This window comes from Ailuropoda melanoleuca, chromosome 8 (genome assembly GCF_002007445.2).
Source record: "Ailuropoda melanoleuca isolate Jingjing chromosome 8, ASM200744v2, whole genome shotgun sequence".
NCBI lineage: Eukaryota > Metazoa > Chordata > Mammalia > Carnivora > Ursidae > Ailuropoda > Ailuropoda melanoleuca.
The window spans coordinates 18717972-18741091 of record NC_048225.1 but is presented as its reverse complement, the minus strand read 5'-3'; the positions used below and the strand labels follow the sequence as shown (position 1 = coordinate 18741091).

The 23120-nt window shown below is 48.6% G+C and overlaps 1 protein-coding gene across 4 annotated transcripts in view; it reads right to left on the bottom strand.

Annotated features, from left to right (window-relative positions):
* GRAMD1B (GRAM domain containing 1B) overlaps positions 1 to 23120 on the bottom strand; it is a 227666-nt gene that overhangs the window by 108503 nt on the left and 96043 nt on the right. For all 4 annotated transcript variants that reach the window (XM_034666001.1, XM_034666004.1, XM_034666000.1 and 1 more), the window contains exon 2: positions 14589 to 14666. In XM_034666001.1, the coding sequence (XP_034521892.1) occupies positions 14589 to 14666 (78 nt within the window). The remainder of the gene's footprint in view (positions 1 to 14588; positions 14667 to 23120) is intronic.

Genomic DNA, 23120 nt, shown 5'->3' with positions numbered 1-23120 from the left:
TGGAACTTTCCTGTAAGTAACCTGTTAGCTAAAAGCCTACGGCACTTCTCAAAATCAACAAGGCATAGGAAACATACTTAAAAAACAAACCAAAAACCTATTTGGCTCTCAGGCATATTTAACTGAATCATTCGGAATCATGGGGTCTATTCTCTCCTTGTCAATGTGTCTCCTGTTCCGTGTGGCTTGAAGCTTTACAACAGATCATCTTCATTAACAGACTCACTCACCCACTCCTTATCTGGAGCTTCAGGTCCAGGAGCCTGTTGAAGAAAGATCCATCCAACGTAAGGAAAAGCTGAAGGTTCAGCACTGGGCCCTCAAGTGTCCCAACCGCCGCATGGATGCTTTCTCAAGGGGAAGTCATAAAATGCTGCAAATAAAAACCTGAGCTCTAGGGGCGCCTGGGCGGCTCAGTCGTTAAGCGTCTGCCTTCGGCTCACGGCGTGATCCCGGCGTTCTGGGATTGAGCCCCACACCAGGCTCCTCTGCTGGGAGCCTGCTTCTTCCTCTCCCACTCCCCCTGCTTGTGTTCCCTCTCTTGCTGGCTATCTCTATCTCTGTCCAATAAATAAATAAAATCTTTAAAAAAAAAAAAAACCTGAGCTCTGAAACTGAATCTCAGATCTGTCACAAGGAATGATGGTGGAGAATCTAGGTTCTCACAGGCCTGTTATGATTTAAGTAAGAAAGGACATGTAAAGCACAGTGCTGAACACATAATAGACTCTCAAAATAGCAGATTATTAGTCATAACAGATAATACCTGAGAACTTATATTTTGCCCACAAACTAAGTCCATAGACATTCTGTGTTCCCTTGAATTTGCTCATCACGTTCGTACATTTTCTGTAGTTTCCCATAACTCTACGTTTCTTTACTGAAAGAAACCCCAATTAATTTCCTTAGCAGATTTCCCACTGCGGAAGTTATTGATAACCACTTGATGTAAGTACTGAAGAAGAAATTCATAAATGAGGAAGGAGCGAAGAGTATTAGCCTCCTTAAATCCCTTCTTCAGGGCCACCTCTGCAGATCTACGTCCCACCCCCTTATTTATAAGGACTAAGGAAAACTGACATACGCTCTTGGCCAGATGCAAGTCCACCCGTTCATTGTTTAAGATGCCAAGAAAAGGAAACATGGGTGTTTCACTTCTAGAGGGAAAGGAGTTAAACCGAGACAAATGTTCACTCTGTGGATCCCCAAACAAGTCTGTCCTAGTGCCACATTAATAAACTCAGTGTTTCAGGCCCAGCCTTGAGTTTTCCTTAACGGACTCACCCATCCAGCTCACATACAGAAGACACAAGGGAGCTCCTGTGTGTCTGGGGGCCAGGTGCGGAGGTGCTCAGACACCGTCCACTCCCTCCGCCCTTCCTCCAATGCTGGGACCGTCTGGACTGGGGTTTCGAGGGATTTCTCTGCATCTGGACGGGAGACTTTAATCTTCAGACTAGGGAATGGGCAAGACGCAGGGAGCCCAGCAGTGAGCTGCTTCTTGCTCACCCGCCAGAGGATAAGAAGAAAAGAAGCATTGAGCAACCTGGAAAGCTGGTGACAGATAAGATGAAATGATTAATTTAATTACATATCCCCACCCTGCCCACCTTTCTCTCTGCTGCAGAATGGGGATTCTTGGGCCGTGCAGCGAACAGGTGGGAGAGAACAGAAGCAATGCACTGATAACACTGTCCCTGAGGGCGAGGCGTAAAAAGGTGCCCCAGGGCTGCCAGAAGCTCCCTAAAACTGATGCCACGGGCCAGGAATGGGATGCTGGGCTCTCCCTGTTCCCATTACTATTTACTATTAAATTGTGTACTTGATGCTCACTAGACCAGGGATAACAGGAGGCTTCAGACGACAGGGCATGTTTCTCAGACCGTGGTTCGAGACCACCTGAGTCAGAATCGCGTGGGATGTGTGTTAACTACGCAAGTTCCTAGGCCCACCCTGGTCCACGGGGCTCAGAACTGGAGTCAGGGGCCCAGGAATCTGCACACTGGATAAGCCCTGCATGCGATCCTGAAACCCATAAGGTCTCCCTGGTCTCCCAAGTAGTCTGCTCACGATCAAGGGGCATGAACACTCACTGGAGCAATGCAGGAAGAAAGTATTAGAACTTATATATATTTACATTTCTTTTTATCTCATCCTTTTAAAAATTTCTGCTTAACTATATAATAAGCAAAATATTTAGTACAGCAGTGCATGTATATAACATATATTCACGTGTGCATATATAGCTGTATACATATGTGTGTATATATATGTACTTATATATGTGTAGATACACATGTATGTGTTTGTTTATATTGGTGGAAATATATATATATATATTGGTGGAACCAACTCAAAAATTTTGCAAGCAAGTTAAGAGTATCAACTTCCGGTACAATGACTTATTCATCGCCTAGAAGGGAAAGCAGAGTGTGGTCTCTGCAAACAGGTGCTCTGACCTCACGTTATTCATCTGTAACATGTTGAAAAGAGAACTCAGGGATTCTGGCCTCCAAGTGCATCTCAAGACTGGATTTAAGAGGGAGGCAAAGGATGCAGTACCGAGCAGGGCAAGCCGGAGGTGGAGTCTCTGCTTGAGCCCCTGAGTTGTTGTCACCCACTCACATTCCTTCTCTACCCCGCTGGCAGGCTGGTAGGAGGATGGGATTTCTCCCAGCAGGAGATGGGGAAGCTAGGGAATGAGGTTTACCATCTGCCTGCCAGTTGTCCAAATCTAGATCCCAACTAAGGCATCGGCCGAGATAGCATAGTTTGCTGAGCTATAATTAATACCCCCCTTTCTCAGGCAGGAAAGGAGAAATGCTGGAGTAGGAGAAACGCAGAGCAGGTGACGGTTACACCTGCAGACAGTTCTGCTGACAGCCACAGAAGCAGCCAGGCCTGGCAGAGAGGAGCTGCGAACCGGGAACTCGGGGAGGGAGGGGAAGACAGGAGCGCCCACTTGCCTCTCTGCCCAGACCTAAATAAGGTTCTTCCCTCTCCTACACAAATGCCATGTGTGCGGTCTGTCCAAGACCACGCCATCCCCTAAGCATAGGTGTATGTGAATCTGAAAAGGAGAATACACCAAGGGCAGTCAGAAACCACTGACCACGACCATGAAAATGTCACAAAGATTGATAGATACAGAAGGGCTAGTCAGTGGCCCTCAACCTGGGGCACAGTCACAGAACCCCATGATCACGGAATGTGAGAGCTGTAAAAAAGCCTTAGACGGTGGGATGCCTGGGTGGCCCAGTTGGTTAAGTGTCTGCCTTCAACTCAGGTCATGATCCCAGGGTCCTGGGATCGAGTCCCACATCGGGCTCCTTGCTCAGCAGGGAGCCTGCTTCTCCCTCTCCCTCTACCTGCCGCTCCCCCTGCTTGGGTGCTCTCTCTCACTGACAAATAAAACCTTAAAAAAAAAAATAAAAAGGCAAAGAGCCTTAGACAGTTATTCATGTGCTCATTTACTCATTTCAACCATCTTTATTGAGCACCTGGCATGTATCGGGCACTGCGCTCTGCAGTGTACACACTAGTAAATGAAGCAAAGACAGTCCCCTGCTCTCATGAAGTCTCAGGCCCTAGTGAGGGAGACCCAAAACCAGGTCACCAGATACATACAGTGACAGCACGGTTAGTGCTAAGATGGAAATCAGCTGGGAAATCAGACCGGGGTTTACATGACTGGTCTCCCCTGGCCACCGTGGACTTGTTTGTGCCTTACCCTAACCAAGTTCTCCCACTGACCCACAGCTCTCCAGCAGCTCAAAACGCCCCTTCCACTTACTCACAGGCTTGGCCCCAGGCTACTGTTTGCTGACAAAAGCAACATCACTTACTGTGTGCCAGACACAGGGCTAAAACCGTCTAATTTTGACCCCCACAGCCTTCACAAAGTAGATACAATTGTCTCCATTCTTTTTTTTTTTTTTAAGAACTTATGTATTTATTAGAGAGAGCAAGCGAGAGCACAAGCAGGGGGAGCAGCAGAGGGAGAGGGAGAAGCAGGCTCTCCGCTGAGCAGGGAGCCCAACCTGGGGCTCGATCCCAGGACCCCGGGATCATGACCTGAGCCGAAAGCAGATGCTTCACTGACTGAACCACCCTGGTGCCCCCCCCCAACTGTCTCCATTCTTAAGGAAGGAAACATTCAGACAGGACAGAATGATTCTGTGAGAGCACCATAGCCAGGAAGCGGCAGAGCCCGAGCTCAACCGTAGGTCACTGGGGCTTCACCGCGTGCAGAACCGCAGAGGGAGGCTGGCCTCCACCGCCAGCACCGCACCGTAGCATCGGGGGAGTTTCTTACTCTGCCATCATCTGTTGGGTGCCTGCTGTGTGCAAGGAACCGGGGTGGTCGGTACCTGAGGAGTCCCCTCCTAAGAGTAAGGACTCAGACTCTGTTCACTGCCCTCAAAACTTCTGCCATGAGAACACCCCAGGGGCAACAACTCTTATCAACAGATGGCTAAACACTCATGGGAATCCATGCCTGGGGGTGTCTGTGCACGTGCGCGCGCGGGTGAGAGAGAGAAAGAGAATCAAGATCACGTCATCTACCACACCTCCAGCCCCATCTACCTCTGAAATCTATTCGGTCTCTCACCACCTTCCCTCCACCTGTCCACCTTTCCTTCCCCTGACTGCTTGATTTCTCTTCACAAAAAAACACCCAGACACCTGCCCATAAGCTTATGTGCCCCTCTGTCTCCAACACCCATCAGCCTCTGAGTTTCACTGTGCTCCTGTGGGCTGGACCATCTTTTCCCGCCGGGAAACCTCCTCCCCTCTGCTTGTCACAAAGGCCAAGGGGCATGGTCACCAGAGAGCCCCAGACCACAGTTCTGCCAGCTAGGGGGCCCGCACCGGGAAAAAGCGCCCCACACCCTGTTTATCCTCAGACCTCCCCGGCAGCCTGCTCAGGCAGCTCTGGAGTCCCCAGTGAGTGCCTCTAAGAAGTGAACACAGGACGTCCATACCCCCGAGTACCTCACTCATAGGTTCCCTACCACCGGAAGGGAATTATCAACACCCCAAAGACACCAGGTAGCATACACCACTCTCCACGGCACCTTTCTCTTGGGACCTCCAAGTTCTTTACCAACTGAAGTAATTTACCACCAAAGAGGCAAATAACCATCCCTGGTCAGTTACGAAGAACCAGGAGAGCCTGTAACCTCTTGGGCAGACACACAGTGGGGCCCCATCAAGCATTCCATCCATTCCGACAAAGGGCCACACAGCCTCCTCACCTGGCTGCACCCCTCTATCCTTTATCTTCGGCCTCTTGCAACAGATCACTCCTTCTCCCTCTTGAGGACCCATCCCCTGGCAAAGAACGACAATGGCCCCAAACATGTGAGTCAACCCCGAAAGCACTCCTGCCTCTGTGAAGAGACCCAGGTCATCCCCAAGCAACCCAACGGTCAACTGGTCACGCTCTCACCTCTGGGGGGGCCCCTGCCACCTACTTGGCTCGTAGAAAGGACAGCTTCTTCCTCAGGGAGGAGACGTGGTAGTGACAGGCCTGCTTGACAGCCGAGCTGCAGGAGACAGCCTCGGGGCGCAGATTCTGCACCATGCTGGGCTCAGGGGAGGGCCTGCCACATGGCAGCTGGGACCTCAAGGGCTGGGGGCTCACTGCCGAGCCGCCTAGATGGGCTGCCTCCCCCCCCCACCCTGAGGTGCGATCCAAGACCCAGGCAGGTGCAGGACCCGGGGCGGGAGAGCCGGAGGCTCCGTGCTACCGGGATCCCCTCTGGCTTCGGCCCAAGCCACAGCTCCAAACAGAGCCGTCCTCCATCCTTCCACATCTGGCAGTGCTCTGGGCACTTGGTGAATTTTCTCCTCTTCTTTGTCCTCAGACAGGGAGGCTGGAGCGATACCTGCATGTGATGTCAGCTGCGGGTGCGCCAGGGAGGGGGAGGGCCGGCGGGCACTGCTCCCAGAGGGTTTGCTACTGGGCTCCTTCCCCGTGCTGAGGGAGCTAACTGGAGAGGTCACCTGAGCGGCCACGGGGCCATGGGGAATTCGGGGGCCGGGCACGCAGCCGGAGCTAGAGTGCTCCGGAAATAGGCTATGTGGGGGCAACAGCTGAGATAGAAGCAGTAGAACAGAAAGCATCCTTCCTCCTACCAGGAGGCTCTCTATGCTGATGGCTGGACCTGAGCTGAGATCAGCTGAGCCTGCAGCTCCGGAGGCTTGCCCTTTCGCCTCAAATTCCATCACCTTGGCTTCTCCATTTGTTCACTCATGAGTTCCACAAGCATATGCCGAGCACTTACTCTGTGCCAGACAGAAGAGATACAGTCTCTGTCCTCTGGGGTCTCACGGGCTAGCGGGGAACAGAGAAGGCAACTGGACAGCGCATACCATGAGACCAGCGTGGGACAGAACGAACCACAGCCCACCACGCCTCCTCCCGCAAAGCGGACTCAACAAAACGTGCCCTCCCTACCCCTCCTGGAAGAAACGAGGGTGAGCTCTCCTGAGACAGGTACGACGTGAACGCCGTTCAAGATAGTCAGAGAATAGGTGATGCGAGAACGATACCCAAAGCTCACACTATTCTCATTCCACCTCTTTTGATCTTAGGGAATCATCCTAGTTCCCATTACACAGAGAAAAGAGATCCGGCTGCTGTTCACCTCCTCACCTTCCCACCACGTGCCCTGTGAACTCACTTGCATCCACATCCATTTGGATCTGGTCAAGGCACCTGTGACCGAGATCTTTTCTTGCCGCCTCCGAAACCTTGCTTCCTTATCTTCTGCAGGGGGCACGAGCCAGCTGACCAAGTCGGAGTCCCAGAACCAACTCTGAAGACCTCCCTTCTCTCTCACACCCTAAATCCAATCCACCACCAAATCCTGGACATTTTAATCCCCTTAAATGTGTCTTGAATTCATTTACTTCTTTTCTTTCTTTTTTTTTTTTCCTCCACAACTACCATCCCGGGTCCAAGCCACCAATATCCCTTAACTGGACTCTGCTGCAACAGCCCCAGAGCTGCCCGAGCGGCTCTCTCTGCATCCACCCTTCCTCCACAAAGCAATCTTCAGAATGCAAATCTGATACCGTCAGCTCCCTTCTTACAGACTTCAGCGGCTTCTTGATGCTCTCGGCATAAGGCCCAAGTCCTTCTCATGGGCACCCAAGCTCCCGCCCGCCCCATCTCCTGTCATCTGCCTCACCTCACTGCCTCCCTTCCAGTCTTAGCTCAACCCCTCCACCCTCGCCCCGCCCCCTCTGTCCTCTGTCCGGGTCCACGGAACCCTTCCTTTACCGCCCACATCCAGGTTTGTACTTTCTAAGTCACACCCTCAGTCGTGTTCATCCTGTCTCCTCAACGAGACTGGAGCCTCAGTGAGTAAGGACTGCACAACTGGTTAAGTGTTTGTTGAGCGCATGAATGAACCACGTCCTCTGTTCACATTCACACCCCTGACCTACCGGTTTCTACTTCAGATTTAGAAAGTGCTGTGTCACCCTATATTAAAACAAAATTTCTCTCCACTCACCCATGCCTTCTTCTCTAGGTATCATCTCTTCCTCCCAAGGAAATTCTTAGAATAAATTCTCCTTGCTCAATCTCTTCTTCCTCCCTTCACATACTCTCTTCTGAAACTGCTCAGTGGTTACCGGTGACCTCTGAATTGTCACTGCAGAAGATCCTGTTTAGTGGGGCACCCGGGTGACGCAGTCGGTTGAGCGTCCGACTCTAGGTCGCTCAGGTGACTCGGCCCCGGTCTTGCAGTGGTGGGATGGAGCCCGCGTTGGGCTCTGTGCTCAGTGAGAAGTCTGCTTCAGATTCTCTCTCCCTCTCCCTCTCATTCACACTCTCTCTCTCTCAAATAAATAAATAAAATCTTTAAAAAGAAAGAAAAGATCCTGTTTGTACTCATCTTACCTCTTTCCTCTTTGATTCTCCCCTCTTGAGTCTGTTATTTCCATCTCCTACTTTTCCCAACTTCAGGGGGCAATCTTTTGCAAATTCCTTCCTCCTTTGCCTTCTGCTTACACTTTGCTGATCCTAAGATTCTTGCCTCGACTACATTCTCATTTCCAGACAAGTAATTTTAGTTCTGTCTCCTGAGCTGTAAACAGGTAGAGCCAACTGGCTGGTGTATCTCTCCACCTACATGCTCGACATGCCTAAATTAAACTCACTACCACCCCTGCTCTTCAAATTCTTCCCCCTTTACACAATGTTTTAATAATAATGATATAACATTAATAACTATGTATACACACACACACACATAATACTAGCATATATATAATAGTAGCCATGTACCAGGCACTATTCTATGCTAATTATCATAGACACACACACACACACACACACACACACACACACGCTCCTCCCAATAAATCATGAGGCATGAATTATTATTATTATACCCATTTTATAGGTAAGGAGACTGGGGCACAGTGGTGAAGTGGTTTGCCCAGGATTATATATCATGTGCTTGGAAGCACCATCAGAACCCATGCAGGCACTTGACCTCCGGACTACGCTGCCTTTTATTTGCTGCCCCTGCTGGAAAGCTTGGGTTCACACTAGGTGCCTTCCTCAACCTCAGCTGTAAGCAACCTTTGTCAAAGTTGCTTAACAAATTTCTTCAACCAGTTCCTCCTTTTCTGTCCTCACTAGTATAATCCAGAAATGCATCCATCCAGTCTTGGCTTAAACATCACCAGGTCAGTAAGCTGTCCCTTCCCACCCAACTTGGTGTCATCCCAAAAAGCCCTGGTCTACCATCTTTATAGCCACCACTCCCACTGGATGCTTTCTTATTCACTTGTTTGTTGGTATCTATTTCCACCCACTACAACGTAAGCACCATGAGAGGGGAGACAACAGTTACCCTGTTCATGGCTGCAGACCCCAATGCCTGCAAGAGTAGTGAGCATATAGCATGTGCTCAATAAATACTTCTGGGTTTTTTTTGTTTTTTTTTTTTTAAAGATTTTATTTATTTATTTGACAGAGATAGAGACAGCCAGCGAGAGAGGGAACACAGGCAGGGGGAGTGGGAGAGGAAGAAGCAGGCTCATAGCAGAGGAGCCTGATGTGGGGCTCGATCCCACAATGTGGGATCACGCCCCGAGCCGAAGGCAGACGCTTAACCGCTGTGCCACCCAGGTGCCCCAATAAATACTTGTTAAATAGGGAACGGGTGGGTAAATAATTGTCAGGCTCCTTCCCTGTCTGCTTTCAACGTTAGCCTCTTAAATCCGTCTCTCCCACTAGGACCAAAATGACTTTTCATGCAAGGGTCTGTAAGTGACCTGGGAACCCCCGTGCTCAGAATCTCTCCTTCATTTCTCCTCCCCAATAAAGAATACTACTCTGTCACGGCAGGCTGATCACAGGCGTGATCAGGCACCTGCCTACCTGTGCAAAGATGACGGCTAGCCACTCACTAGCTCCCCGCCACCGGACACGATCGGCAGCGACGCTGAAGGATTTGAAGTCCCTGAACATGCCTGGCTTCCTCCCGCCTCCATGCTTATGTACATCTTGTTCCTCGCCTGGGAATGCTGCCCATGTGACAGACTCCTACTCATCTCGCAGCTCCCAGGGAAGCACAACTCCTTCCGTGGAGCCTTTCTGGATTCCTCGGCCCCCTCCTTCCTCTCCCCTGCCCTCGCCCCAAGCACAGTAGCTGTGCTACTTTGGGACAAATTTGGTGGCGCCGCTGAGCCTCCGTTTCCTACACTCAAACCTAAAGAGAATTATAGCGCCGATTTGACAGGGCTGTTGAGAGGATTACACTTCAAAGCGTATGCAAGATTCATGGCACAGGGTCAGGCAGCTTAAGTGACCAAAATCTTTAGTTTTATTACTTTACACGAAATTCAATGTCTGTGCCTTCATCTGCTTATCCTTAGTGTCCACATCTGACATTTTACAGGCGATCAACATTCTACACGTTCTGTCTCTGCTTCTTCAAGGTCAGCAGAGTATAGGTCCATTCAGAAAGAGGGAAATCGCACGACATCCCCCTCAGAGCACTAGCAACTACCACTGACCAAGTTCCTACTCAGTCGAGGGCACTTTACGCATTTTATGTCATTGACTCCTCTCGAGGAAAGACTTTCACAAATGAGTAAACTGAGGCTGAGCAGAGGTGAGTAAACTGCTTTTAAAGATGCAGTTAATAAGGAAGAACGGAGTCAATCCTAAGTCTGTTTGGACTTCAAGGCTTTCACTCATTCTTTTTTTTTTTTTTTAAAGATTTTATTTATTTATTCGACAGAGGGAGACAGCCAGTGAGAGAGGGAACACAAGAAGGGGGAGTGGCAGAGGAAGAAGCAGGCTCCCAGTGGAGCAGGGAGCCCAATGCGGGGCTCGATCCTAGGACTCTGGGATCACTCCCTGGGCCGAAGGCAGACGCTTAACAAATGAGCCACCCAGGAGCCCCGGCTTTCACTCTTTCTAATACACCATGGCGCTCACCACTGGTGAGCCTCTCTACATCTATTTATTTTATTTTTTTAAAGACTGATTTAGTTTAGAGAGAGAGTGTACACGTGTGCACACAAGCTGGGGGAGAGAGAGAGAGAAGCAGGCTCCCCGTGGAGCATGGAGCCCAACACGGGTCTCAACCTCACTACCCTGAGATCATGAATTGAGCTGAAACCAAGAGTCAGACGCTCCACGGACTGAGCCACCCAGGCGCCCTGAGCCTCTACACATCTTGCAGCCTGGACTCCAGCAGGCTCCCCAGCATCTTGCGGACACTTAACGAAGGTGTGAGGCACACACACCTGCACGCAGGAATGGATACGTGAGCGCCAGCAGCCCGGCCTCGGTGTCTGGTTACACCCCAGCCCTACCCGGGTCTCAATCCTCCTACCACCGAAAGGCTTCCCGGTCCACCGGGATCGCGTTCTGTTGAAACTAACATTGTGTACATAAACCGTCCTCAGTGAAACAGCTCCTTTTTCCACAGTTCTGGCTTTGTTTGACAGTTCCTGCCATCGAGAGAACGTACTAAATAAAGACCTGGCAACGTGAGAAACCCTGACAATGGTCCATTTTGGGCTGAACCTGGGCGCCAGTGTCTTTTAAGTGTATCCCTGGCTTTACCTACAAGCATGAAAATGGATTCATGCCCCGTATTCAATTACACACACACACACAAACACACACCCCGACTTTGGAGAAGTTGGGTCTATTCCGCTTTCTACTGGAAACCTGAGGGGATTATTCCTATCTCTGAGATGGTCCTCATTTCCCAAAAAGCTGATTCTCTTCCTGAAATCAACTCTTCCTGATGCACACCTGCCCAGGAAACGATTACCACCCGCCCACCACCCAACTGCCCCTATTATGGTTCCAAGGGTTTCTCCCTCAGGAATCAAGACTGATGTGAATGGGGAGGGAAATTCTCAGAAGCCCTTGGGTTTGGATGCCGTACTGAGACATCTCCCCCTTTGCTATCATGTGGGCATTTGTTAAACTACAAAAGGACGCTAGTTTATCTCTAAATATTCTATCTATGCTGAACCTCGTACAAGAAAAAAAATTGGCGTTTTATTTAACCCACTGAAAGTGTACGTCGTACTGAAGTATTAGAATTCTTATCTTTAAAACAGAAGAAATCAATGTTCATTTTTTTTCTTTTTCGCCTGCTCTATGAAACTGCCCTTCATCCTCTAATTGACCACGTGGTTTAGAGAATTAAGAGCAACCACAGAAAAGGGTCTATGTTACCCACCCCCCACTTGACCATTTTCAATCCATAATACGTGCTCTGCAGCCTCTCAGGAGAGTTGCGAGAATAAATGAGATCACACGAAGGCCTCGCCTCCATCGGAAATGCCGCCATTACCATCAGGGTGTGCTGTCCATCAAATGGAGGCCGGGAGCAAGGAGCCAGACCCTCACCACTACTGAGGATCTCCCCCCGGGGTTTGGATCTCATGCTTGCCCCAGGCCAGGAGAACACAGACCAACATCCAAAACGCTACAGAGAGTCTCTTAATTGGGTAAAAACATATTAGAGGAAGGATTAGGGGCAGAGTGTCAAGGGTTTGCTCTGAACTGAGGCTGGTGATTAATGAGCACTCTGGGGATCTGTTCTCTCCAGAACCAACTGGATGCGAAGAGGAAAGACTTCATTCAGAATGGCCACGGTGAACACGTACCAGTCCTCAGTTTCTGAGGCAAGGGGTCCGCAGGGACCACCAGGGGAAACATACTTCTGATCAGAGCTTCATTCCCCATACTGCCCAAGGTGAGCTGATGCAAAATGATATCCACTGTCCACCATGAAGTTTGGGGGGCAATCAGGGGGCCAAGGAGGGGAAGGATCAGGGAAGACATCTAGAGGACTCTTCTGGGCAGAGGTCTGGACTGGAGACCCTTTGCAATATTTCATTTGGTTGAGGAAGTGGGCACTGAAGGAGCTAGAATAGAATGTATGTCAATATACAATCCCAAAAAGCGAACAAAAGGCAGGGCTCTCTCGTTGGCAAGCACGCACGTCCTAGAGTAAGAGCTGAGGTTGCCTTGGGAAAAAGGTAGAGTCGGCAACTCACCACCCAGTCTCTCTCTCCTAAGAATGCCCCAAGCAGCTGAGGTAAAAGGCGTTAAGGAGCTGCTAGTCAGAGAGGGGACAGGCGAGGACCAACTGAAGACATCAGGACCAGAAGCGGACAGCACACTTCCCTGACGCCCAAGCACAGGGAAGGGAGTTCTCCGTGCCAAGGGAACTCCAGGGCCCCTTCTAATTTTGCGAGTATGGCGGATGAATTCCAGAAAGCACTGAAAAGGGAGTGTAAGCCACTCAAGAGACAGACGGAACTGCCATCAGATCATAACTGATTAAGCATCTTGACAAGAATGATTAGTCTTTGCCCCTGGGGGCCCTTTGCCTCCTATCTGCCCTGTTAGAATTGATGAGCCGAACTGATACTTGAGAATTAGGGCAGGACTACACAACTTTATAATGTAAAGAGAGACATGTACGAGGATTCCCCAGGCCCCACACTCTTGCCCAGGAGGGAATCCCTTAGGACACACCATCTAGCTTTTGCTGGAACACTTCGTAGAGGGAACTGCTCTACTTGGCAAGGCCTCCGCTCAAATCAGAGTTCCTCCTCATCCTGAGCCGAAAGCCTTCTCACTAGGACCTCTCGGCCTCTAGCTCTATTTCTTAGGCTTTCAGATACTTCAAGAGTGGTGGTATAGTCACCGCAAACCTTCTCTTTTCCAGGCTAAGCCACTTTCCTTCAACAGGTCCTTACAATAATACATTATCATCCCGACCGTTCTTTCTGGACTCTTAAAATCAGTATCTATTTCCAAAGAACTGGACATGATACACCTGATATGGTCAAAGCAGTACGACCAGTGAGAGCTTTTTCTCTTTTTAATGAGCGAATTCAGACTTTCAAAAATTATTTGGTCTCTTTGTCATGTTATTGGCTCGTATTTTGCTGGTAAATAAAACCCCCAAGTTCTTTATCACGTGAAATCCTGTCAAGGTAGGCTCCTTGTGGTAATCCTACATTTAAGAAACTATTCTAGTGGGCACCTGGGTGGCTCAGTCGGTTAAGCGGCTGCCTTCAGCTCAGGTCCTGATCCCGGGGTCCTGGGATTGAGCCCCGCATCAGGCTCCCTGACCAGTGGGGAGCCTGCTTCTCCCTCTACTGCTCCCCCTGCTTGTGGTCTCTCTCTGTGTCAATAAATAAATAAATAAATATTTTTTAAAAAAGAAACTATTCTAATATAGATTTATAAATACATAGTATAAATAGCACCTTTCCTTTAAAAAAAAATATTTGTCGTTTGCACCCACTGTTCCATCTGAAATACTCAAGCCTGAGTCTGTCACCCTCAGTCTTCTCTCTCTACTCCCCTTCAGCTGAGTGTCAGCCGTAAGTCTGATAAATGATGTAAAAGTTCCTTCTCCTTTTCATCTGGTTTGTTGACAAAAGAGCAGACAGAGCTAGACCAAAAGCAGAGCCCTGTGGCATGCCAACGGAGACCTCCTTTTCACAAGCACCGAAGTTTCGCTTGCACAACAGACCCCTCCGTCTACCACGCGCAGCCTCTCCATGGAGCAGAGGCCAGCTGGGCCCCACATCCTGAGTGCTGAACGAGTCAGACCTCGAATCCTCCAGCCAACGCTTTGGAGCCTCCTCGTGCTCCCTGTCCCCTGCCTGTCCACTCCCATTCACCTCTGACACCTACGGCCCACTCTTATCCTGGCATGCCGCTGTCATCTGCTGTCACACAGGCGGTGCCAGGCCACACAGCTGCCCCCGGGGCACCATCCGCCCTGCACGCAGCCCCTAAGATGTGCCTCAAGCCAAGCCCACGCTCAGGTCTTCCCAGCACCTCCGTTTGCCACAGACTGACTTTGCTCCTTGCCGAACACCAGAAGCCTTTAGAAGCAGTGCTCTCACTTCCTGGGTGAACATCCAGTCTCTAGGGCCGGTCTGAGCACAGAGGTCTGGCAGTCTCCTCCCTCCCTGCCCTCGCCCACGGTTCTCCCCTCCGGTGCTGGAAGGGCAACCGCACTCACCCATTTCACCCCATCCCCTCCCTCCTTGCTTGGCCTTACCTTTCCTCTCGTGCTCGAGGGCTCAGGAACCTGCTCGAATCATCATCGTGGCTGCTCTGCTGGCTGCTCTGCTGGCTGCTGAAGAAAGACACAGGATATGAACCGTTAACTTCTTTCTCAACACTGGGGGAGGTCATCTAGACAAAGAAACCGGGTTACAAAATTTCAAAGATACCAGTTCCCACCATGTGACTTTATACAGGGTGTCCTGACAGGCAACAGACATAAGAAATGACACAAATGCGATGCGAACTCCACCCATCACATGTGAGGCAGAAGAGGAAGATTCTGACCTGTTACCTTGATTTCCCCTTGGCTACATATTCTCAGTGAGCCAATGCCTCCAGCACTTTCTATACTGGGGCCTCTTACTCTGCAGGGCAGGGTAACAATCCCATCCTTCTTCAACGTCCCTGGAAACTCTCAAGAGGCAGGTACAGTCTGGGAGGCAGGGGAGAATTCCAGCAGGGAGAAAGACTTTGATGGGGGCAGAGGTCACCGGGCCTGCTTCTCTACCTCCTGGGAAGGCTGAAGAGGGTGAGGATAAAGGAGGGATTAGAGGGTAGCGTCCCTCCGCTCCTGAGCCCCCTGCAGGCAAGATGATTCTAGGCCTTGCCTTCAGTTCACAGAGCTCTTTAAAATGCTTTCGCGGAAGCTATGTGGAATTCACCCCTCTTTCATCTTACTTGGGAGAAAGAAAAGCTGTTCAGGCACCTTATGATGCTAACTGAACATATGAACATATAATTTGTATTGTTATTCATTAACTAATCCAAGCATTTGATGAGAAGTCAACAAACTCTAGCCCTCTCAGGCCAAAGCTGAAGCTGCCCGATGCTTTGGGGAGCTGCCCAATGCTTTTTCTCTTACAGCCCTTTGAGAATGATGTTTGCTTTTTTAAATGGTTGGGGGGAAAAGCCAAAACAAGAATAACATCTCATGACACGTGAGAATTGAATGAAATTCAAACTTCAGAGTCATGAATAAAGTTTTATTGGAACACGGCCACACCCACTCATTGACATATAATCTGTGGCTGCTGTGTTGCTACAATGGCAGAATGAATAATTAAGGCAGAGCTGAATAAGCAAGTCCTGAGATCATTAGACGTACAAAGCCACAAATATAAGAGTCTAATAATAAATTCCTATTACCATAAATGTTACTGTAACCCAGGCTCCCGTATAACCCAACTGTTTCCTTGTTCTGATGGAATGTTCAGGACAGAAGAATTCACTGATCTCCACAGAGTACATTCCTTAGACGAGACCCCGGCTAGGCTCAAACTCTGCACACTCTGGTAGGGTGAGAGTTTGCTCCCGTGCCGGTACACTCTCCTCCAAAGCGGCCCAAGATTTTTTGTGGTCACAGCTGCAACCACGCTTGTAGGTTCTGTTCTTTCAGCAAGAAGGAAATGAACTTAGAAACAATTTGTATCGAATTTTCAAATACATTAGAAATCAGAAGAGCACCAAACACAGCCAGCCTCCTATTGCCTGGCAGAACCGAAGTGTGTACACAAGTCCTTCCTCTTTCATTTACTCTACACGGAGTAAAAGCTACTTGTTCCCTGTGGAGCGGCTCCTCCTCGTATCCCACTTCGCGAGGTCAACTCCTTCTCACAAAACGGTGCTACGGTGTTGTTGACCCGTGGGATTTCTTCCACTGGGGCTAACTTGTTATAATGCATCTAGGCACCATCTCCTATAGAACCTGGGATACTACGGTGGGCAACCCACGGCTGATTGAACTCAAATTCCAAAGCAGACAGGGTGAGCATTACAAGAGGAACGCTGGTCTGTACTACTAGCAGCACTCAACAGGCGAAGTGGAAGGGAAGGGGTCTGGAGGGTAGTGTTTTACACTAACAGCCAATGGCACTCGACAAACCCAGAAGACCAGGATCAGCATCACAGCCTCTTCAAAGAAGAGACTTGGCTTGACTCCATTTCATCTCGTTCCTCCTTCTCACCCTACCTTCTCTCTGGCAATCAAAACTTAAAGTTAAGCTAGTCAAGGGGCTCCCAGAATTAAATGACAATGTACCAGGTTTCAGAAAAATAATTCCGAGCTGCCATTAGCAAGCTGTTCCACTAGGTGGCACTGTTGACTTCCAAACCAGAACAAAAGCCATCCAGCGCTTCCGACACCCGAACTAGAACCAAACTTCTGATGCCCCCTTTTGGCCTTCCTTTGCTCAGGAAGCAGCTCAGGTGGTGGAGATGAAAGCGCCAATGGATCACCCTCAAACGGTTTATTGGTTCTAAATAACCTGCATGCACTTGACAAATATTTATGTAATGCCTTCCATAGGCACATATACCAACAAGAGACAGCATCAGGCAACAATTAAGTCTAGACTCCGGAATATGCTGCCTGGGATTGAACCCGAGCCCCTCCACTCCCTAGTTAATCTGACCCTGAGCAAATGATCTAACATCATTTTCCTTCCCTACAAAATGGGAGGTACATGTTAATGATAGTTCTTACCTTATAAAGCTGTTGCAAAGATTAAAGAATGAACATATGTGAGGTATGGAGAACAGTGCCTGGCACCTATGAACTGCTGTGTGTAACTGCTATTATTATCATTATTATTTTTTTTATTATGTGTAAGGCAGCATTTTGTGGGTCATGAACCATAAAGACATGAACCAGGTAAGGATCCTGCTCTCACGGCGTTTACAATCTGGAAAGGAAGAGTCGATGTACTTAACATTTAAAAGTAGAAAATCAGGGAAGCCTGGGTGGCTCAGTCGGTTAAGCATCTGCCTTCAGCTCAAGTCATGATCCCAGGGTTCTGGGATCGAGTCCCGCATCAGGTCCCTGCTCAATGGGGAGTCTGCCCCTGCCCCTGCTCCTGTGCGCTCTCTCTATCTCAAATAAATAAATAAAATCTCAAAAAAAAAAAAAAACAGGAGAGACATTATATTTTAGCTCCATTTACCAAACATGTACCATGTACCAGACACTGTGCTAGGAGACGGGGACGTAAAGGAGGCCCAGAGAAGGCACAAGTATTTGCTGTCCAAATACTGGCCTAACACAAGAAGGACAGACAAGGTGCAGGGGGCAGACACTCCTATTGGGGATGTGCAGGGAACACGCCAGAAAGGTGAACACAGAACAAGAGGGACTGCACACAAATCCCTGGAGGCAACAGCCCTAGGGTTCAGAGGACCCCTCCTCCCCTATAGCTACCAGGAGAGGCCTAGTCCTCTCTCTTCCCATTTTTGGAACTTGTTTTTCAACAGCCTTAAATAAGTGAGATGGCCGCCTAAGCACTCCTCCACTCCATCCCCATGAAATAATATTGTTGAGCAGAATTTCCAGAGGTCCAGAGGTTAGCTCACCCTCTCTCACATCAACTCTTTCAACTCTTCTCTTAAATGAGCCTTTTTAAATGATGCAGGCCACCGGGGCAGCTTGTCCTGCTCCCTAAATGAATCCACCAGTCTTCTGAGGTCATGAAAAAAGCAACCATCAGACTAGGGTGTCCATGGATATGGAATGCCAGAGGGTCAAGGGCCACATCCCCAACCACTCCATTTTAATGAAGGCCTTGGTCAGCCTGGGTGTCCACTCTGGGCTTTCTGGCTTCAAGTCAGGAAGAACTTGGAGGAAGTCCAGCAGAGGGCACTAACAGATAAAAATGTCTGTTATAAATGGCTAACAGACACACGAAAAAATGTTCAAAATCATTAGCCATCAGGGAAATTCAAATCAAAACCACATTGAGATACCACCTTACGCCAGTTAGAATGGCAAAAATGAGAAGGCAAGAAACAACAAATGTTGGAGAGGATGTGGAGAAAGGGGATCCCTCTTACACTGCTGGTGGGAATGCAAGTTGGTACAGCCACTTTGGAAAACAGTGTGGAGGTCCCTCAAAAAGTTAAAAATAGAGCTACCCTATGATCCAGCAATTGCACTACTGGGTATTTACCCCAAAGATACAGACTTAGTGAAGAGAAGGGCCATATGCACCCCAATGTTCATAGCAGCATTGTCCACAATAGCTAAATTGTGGAAGGAGCTGAGATCCATTCCACAGACGAATGGATAAAGAAGATGTGGTCCTTATATACAATGGAATATTACTCTGCCATCAGAAAGAACAATTACCCAACATTTGCAGCAACATGGACGGGACTGGAGAAGATTATGCTATGTGAAATAAGTCAAGCAGAGAAAGACAATTATCATATGGTTTCACTCATTTATGGAACATAAGAAATAGCCGGGAGATGGGTAGGCGAAGGAAGGGAAGAATGAAGGGGAGGTAAACATAAGGGGGAATGAACCATGAGAGACTGTGGACTCTGGGAAACAAACTGAGGGCTTCAGAGGGGAGGGGGGTGGAGGACTGGGATAGGCCGGTGACGGGTACTAAGGAGGGCACGTGTTGCATGGAGCACTGCGTGTTATATGCAAACAATGAATCATGGAACATTACATCAAAAACTAAGGATGTACTGTATGGTGACTAACATAACAAAAAAAATTTTTTTTAAATTGAAAAAAAAAAAGTCTGTTAGAAAAACCTTAAAAAAAAAAAAATCCAGCTCTGAGCAAGGATTTGATCTGGGCACTAGATGACTGAAAGTCCGCTGAACATCTCAAGAAAGGGAATTTGTACAGGCAACTGCTTGCAGTTCCCCCCTCAAGACGGCTGAAGAAGTAAACCCCTCCTACTGTAAATTCAAGCTTCAGATAAAATTCACTGTGTCAATTAAATTTTGAAACACTAGAATGTGTAACTAAATAAAGTGGGGAGGAGCTTCTCTCAATTCTAGAATATTCCGAAGGGAAACCAGCTGAAGCAAATCAGATCCGTAATCCTGGTTTCATTCTCCACCAGCAAGCTAGTGCTGGGAGCTTATCCTGGAAGGTCATGTGAAACCAGTAACACTGGCACAAGCTGGGAAAAATACGTTGTCATCTGAGCCACAGCACATCTCGGAAGACAGACAATCATACACTATGAGCCGGAAGCTCCACAGTGCGGGCTGGTAAATTCCCATGATCCCCCTGGTCTCCTGTCCTCCCTCCCCCAACCCGGGACGCTTGCAGAGAAGTCCAGGCTGAACCCATGAGACACCAGGAAGGTGTCCTTGTGTCCTCTGGAAAGCACCGCTTCCCTGCTAGGTACTTTTCCTAAGTGGGTATTTCATATGTAGAAACAGACAGCTCTTTCTCTTCCAGACAACACTTATCGGGGTCATGGCCTCCTAACCTGGGGCTGGGGCGGGGGCGGGGGGGTGGTATTAGATTCACAGGATTCCAAGCAGGTATGGGGACGAGCAAGCTGTTATTTCTAGAGCCTAATGGAAACCGTCCATTTACCCACACTAAGGCTGTGCAGACAATTTATCGAATTTCTTTGCTTTTGGTTGTCACCAGAGCAATCTAGAGCGTTATCTTATGTTAACGGGAAGCTTCAAAAGGCTCAGAGTGGCTTTGATTGATACAGGTTTTTGATTCATAAAAATGGGGAAAGAAATTATTTTAGACAGTGAATGCAGTAGAAATGGCACAAAACAGACCAACCTAGGTGTTGGCCCGGGCTTTGTTCTTATCGGCCCTCTATTTTAGCCAAGTCCCTTACCCTCTTTGAGCCTATGCCCCCACCCCCAAAATTATAGAACCGTGTTAAGGAGTAAGTTGTGAGTAATCCAATCACAGTATCTGAGTTCAGGATTTAGAGTCCAGACTCTGCCACTTAGTGGGATGATATTGGGTAAATGAGCTTTTCTCAGCGTCAGCCATGGGTATACCACATACCTTAAACAATTGCAGTGAGGACTGGAAATAGTACAAACCGTCTACAGAAAGTGTCTAGGGCAGTAGCTGAGCTTTTGCGGGGGTACCATCAATGGCGGACATCAACTGTACTCAACATTTGGTGAGTTTGGCAGATAAATATTTTGAAATGCTCAATGCAAGGGAAGAAGAGAAGAGACACTTAGGGTATTTAAAAAAGTCACTGACCTGAAAAGTAGGGTCACTGATGAGAGAAGGCTGCATGTTTGTGCTGAATTACAGCCACCTGTGAAATGGCTCTGGCATTTACCATTTCAGTGTTAAGGAGGAAAGGTGAACAGGGGGAAGAGAGGCAGGTGGCGAAACAGCAGAGAACACAGGAGAATACTCTGTCATCTGGCAAATGAGTATAGGAAAGTCTAATAATAGAAAATAAGTAAACAGATGTGACTTGGGGCATGGCCAATAGCGGCCAGCTTTTTACACAACATACCTGAATAGTCTCAAACACTACTTGGAAAATAACACTCTCCAGGTGAAGACGGATCATTTGTCTACAAAGTTAGCAGAACGGCATCCATGTAATGGCTCCCATGGAAACCCGCAGCAGGGTGGGTAAGCCGGTCAAAGATTCAGGGATTCAGAATTTTTAGCTAAACATCCTTTAACTCGTTACAACACACTGATCCTTCTCTACTGAAGAACTCCCTCGCCTCTAAACATGCCCCTGGTTGTCTTTAAATGTAGAAAAAAAAGAAGAAAGCTCTCCCTCAACTCCTTTATTTTTCCTTCCTTTCCTCCGTGGCCGTGTTTTATTGGGGGAATACGCGACTTGGCACGCGCCAAATTTTCATCAAAGCCGCATCAGAATAAGCTGGGAGCTTCGTCATGCAGACTCCTTGGCCCTTTCCCCAAACTTGCCATGTCAGAGTCTGAACATGTCCAGGAATGAGTATTTTGTATTTTCCTAAGTTTATTTTTTTTTATTTGTATGTATGTATGTATGTAATATGTACACCCAACGTGGGGCTCGAACTCATGACCCCGAAATCGAGCGCTGCATGCTCTTCCAGCTGAGCCAGCCAGGTGCCCCCAGGCGTGTGTACTTTTTAAAAGCTTCCCAGTGATGCTGGTGGGCAACCAGGACTGAGACCCACTGGACTCCACACTCACTGCCTCTACTGCCTCAGTGACTCCTGGTTTGGCCACTGCAATCTGAATAGTACCTCACCTCTCTTTGCTTTCATCCACCAGGACCTCCGTTACTGAGAGGTCAAGGACAGCTGTCCTGTCCTAACCTTTTTTTTTTTTTTTTAAAGATTTTATTATTCATTCGACAGAGACAGAGACAGCCAGCGAGAGAGGGAACACAAGCAGGGGAGTGGGAGAGGAAGAAGCAGGCTCACAGCAGAGGAGCCTGACGTGGGGCTCGATCCCATAATGCCGGGATCACGCCCTGAGCCGAAGGCAGACGCTTAACCGCTGTGCCACCCAGGCGCCCCGTCCTAACCTTTTTTGACCACACAGGCAGGCCTGACACTGATGATTACTCCCATTCTCCAAACCTCACCTTTCCTGCCTTCTGTGGCACCACCCTCTCCTGGTTCTTGGGTTTTGTCCTGCTTCTGTTTTTCTCTTCTTTTTTACGAAGCTTCATGGACCCTTCTATTTCAGCCACTCATTTAATAAATTACCAAATACCCACTATGTACCAGGCACTGGGAATCTCGATACCGAGTATAGAGTAGTAAACAAAACAGATGAGATTTCCATTCTCAAGTTTACATTCTGTTGGGTTCCTTCCCCTCCCAGCTTCATGCCAGGGGAACCTGACCTTCGTGAACCTCTAATTATCAAAATACTGCGCAATAATATGATATATTCATAGGAGATGATTTATATACTCTCACTGGATTCTCAGATAGGCCTGTGACCCGTGGAAGAATCCACAGCAATGTCCCTGGGGAGTCTTATCCGCACCCAAGCCTTCAGTTATGATGGATATCCTGATGACTCCCAAAGATAGAAGGGCAGAGGACTGAGCGCTCACTAGTCACAGGTGGCTATTTATTTTTATTTATTTATTTTTTATTTATTTATTTGACAGAGAGAGACAGCCAGCGAGAGAGGGAACACAAGCAGGGGGAGTGGGAGAGGAAGAAGCAGGCTCCTAGCGGAGAAGCCTGATGTGGGGCACGATCCCAGAACGCTGGGATCACGCCCTGAGCCCAAGGCAGATGCTTAACAACTGCGCTACCCAGGCCCTTGGCCATACTAGTTTTATTTCAAGTACTCAATAATTACGTGTGGCCCTTTGCAGATACAGTGCAGATACAGAACATGCCCGTCATTGCAGAAAGCTTTACTGGACAGCATAGAGGTTTCCAGATCAAACCCACCTGAGTCACTCAGAGCAGCCTATTTCCCTCTCTCTACATTCCTGTCACCTCACCTTTTAAGTTGTAAGTAACTTCAGACAACTGTTTTGAGGATTGAGCACATTAACTGCTACATAAGGCACTTACCAGAAGGCTGGGCGAACAGTAAACCCCCGAGAAATGTTAATAACACTATCATACATTTGCACTGGTACTGAACTTTCCGGAGTCCAGCAGGAATCTCAAACTGAACACAGCCAGTCCTGAATTCACCGTCTTTTTTCCCTCTCCTGGCACCCCACAAGTAAGGATTCATTCAAACTTAAAAAACCCACTGGTCCAAAATGGTATCACGCAAACCATTTTCCAACCCCCGCCCCCCCCCGCCCCC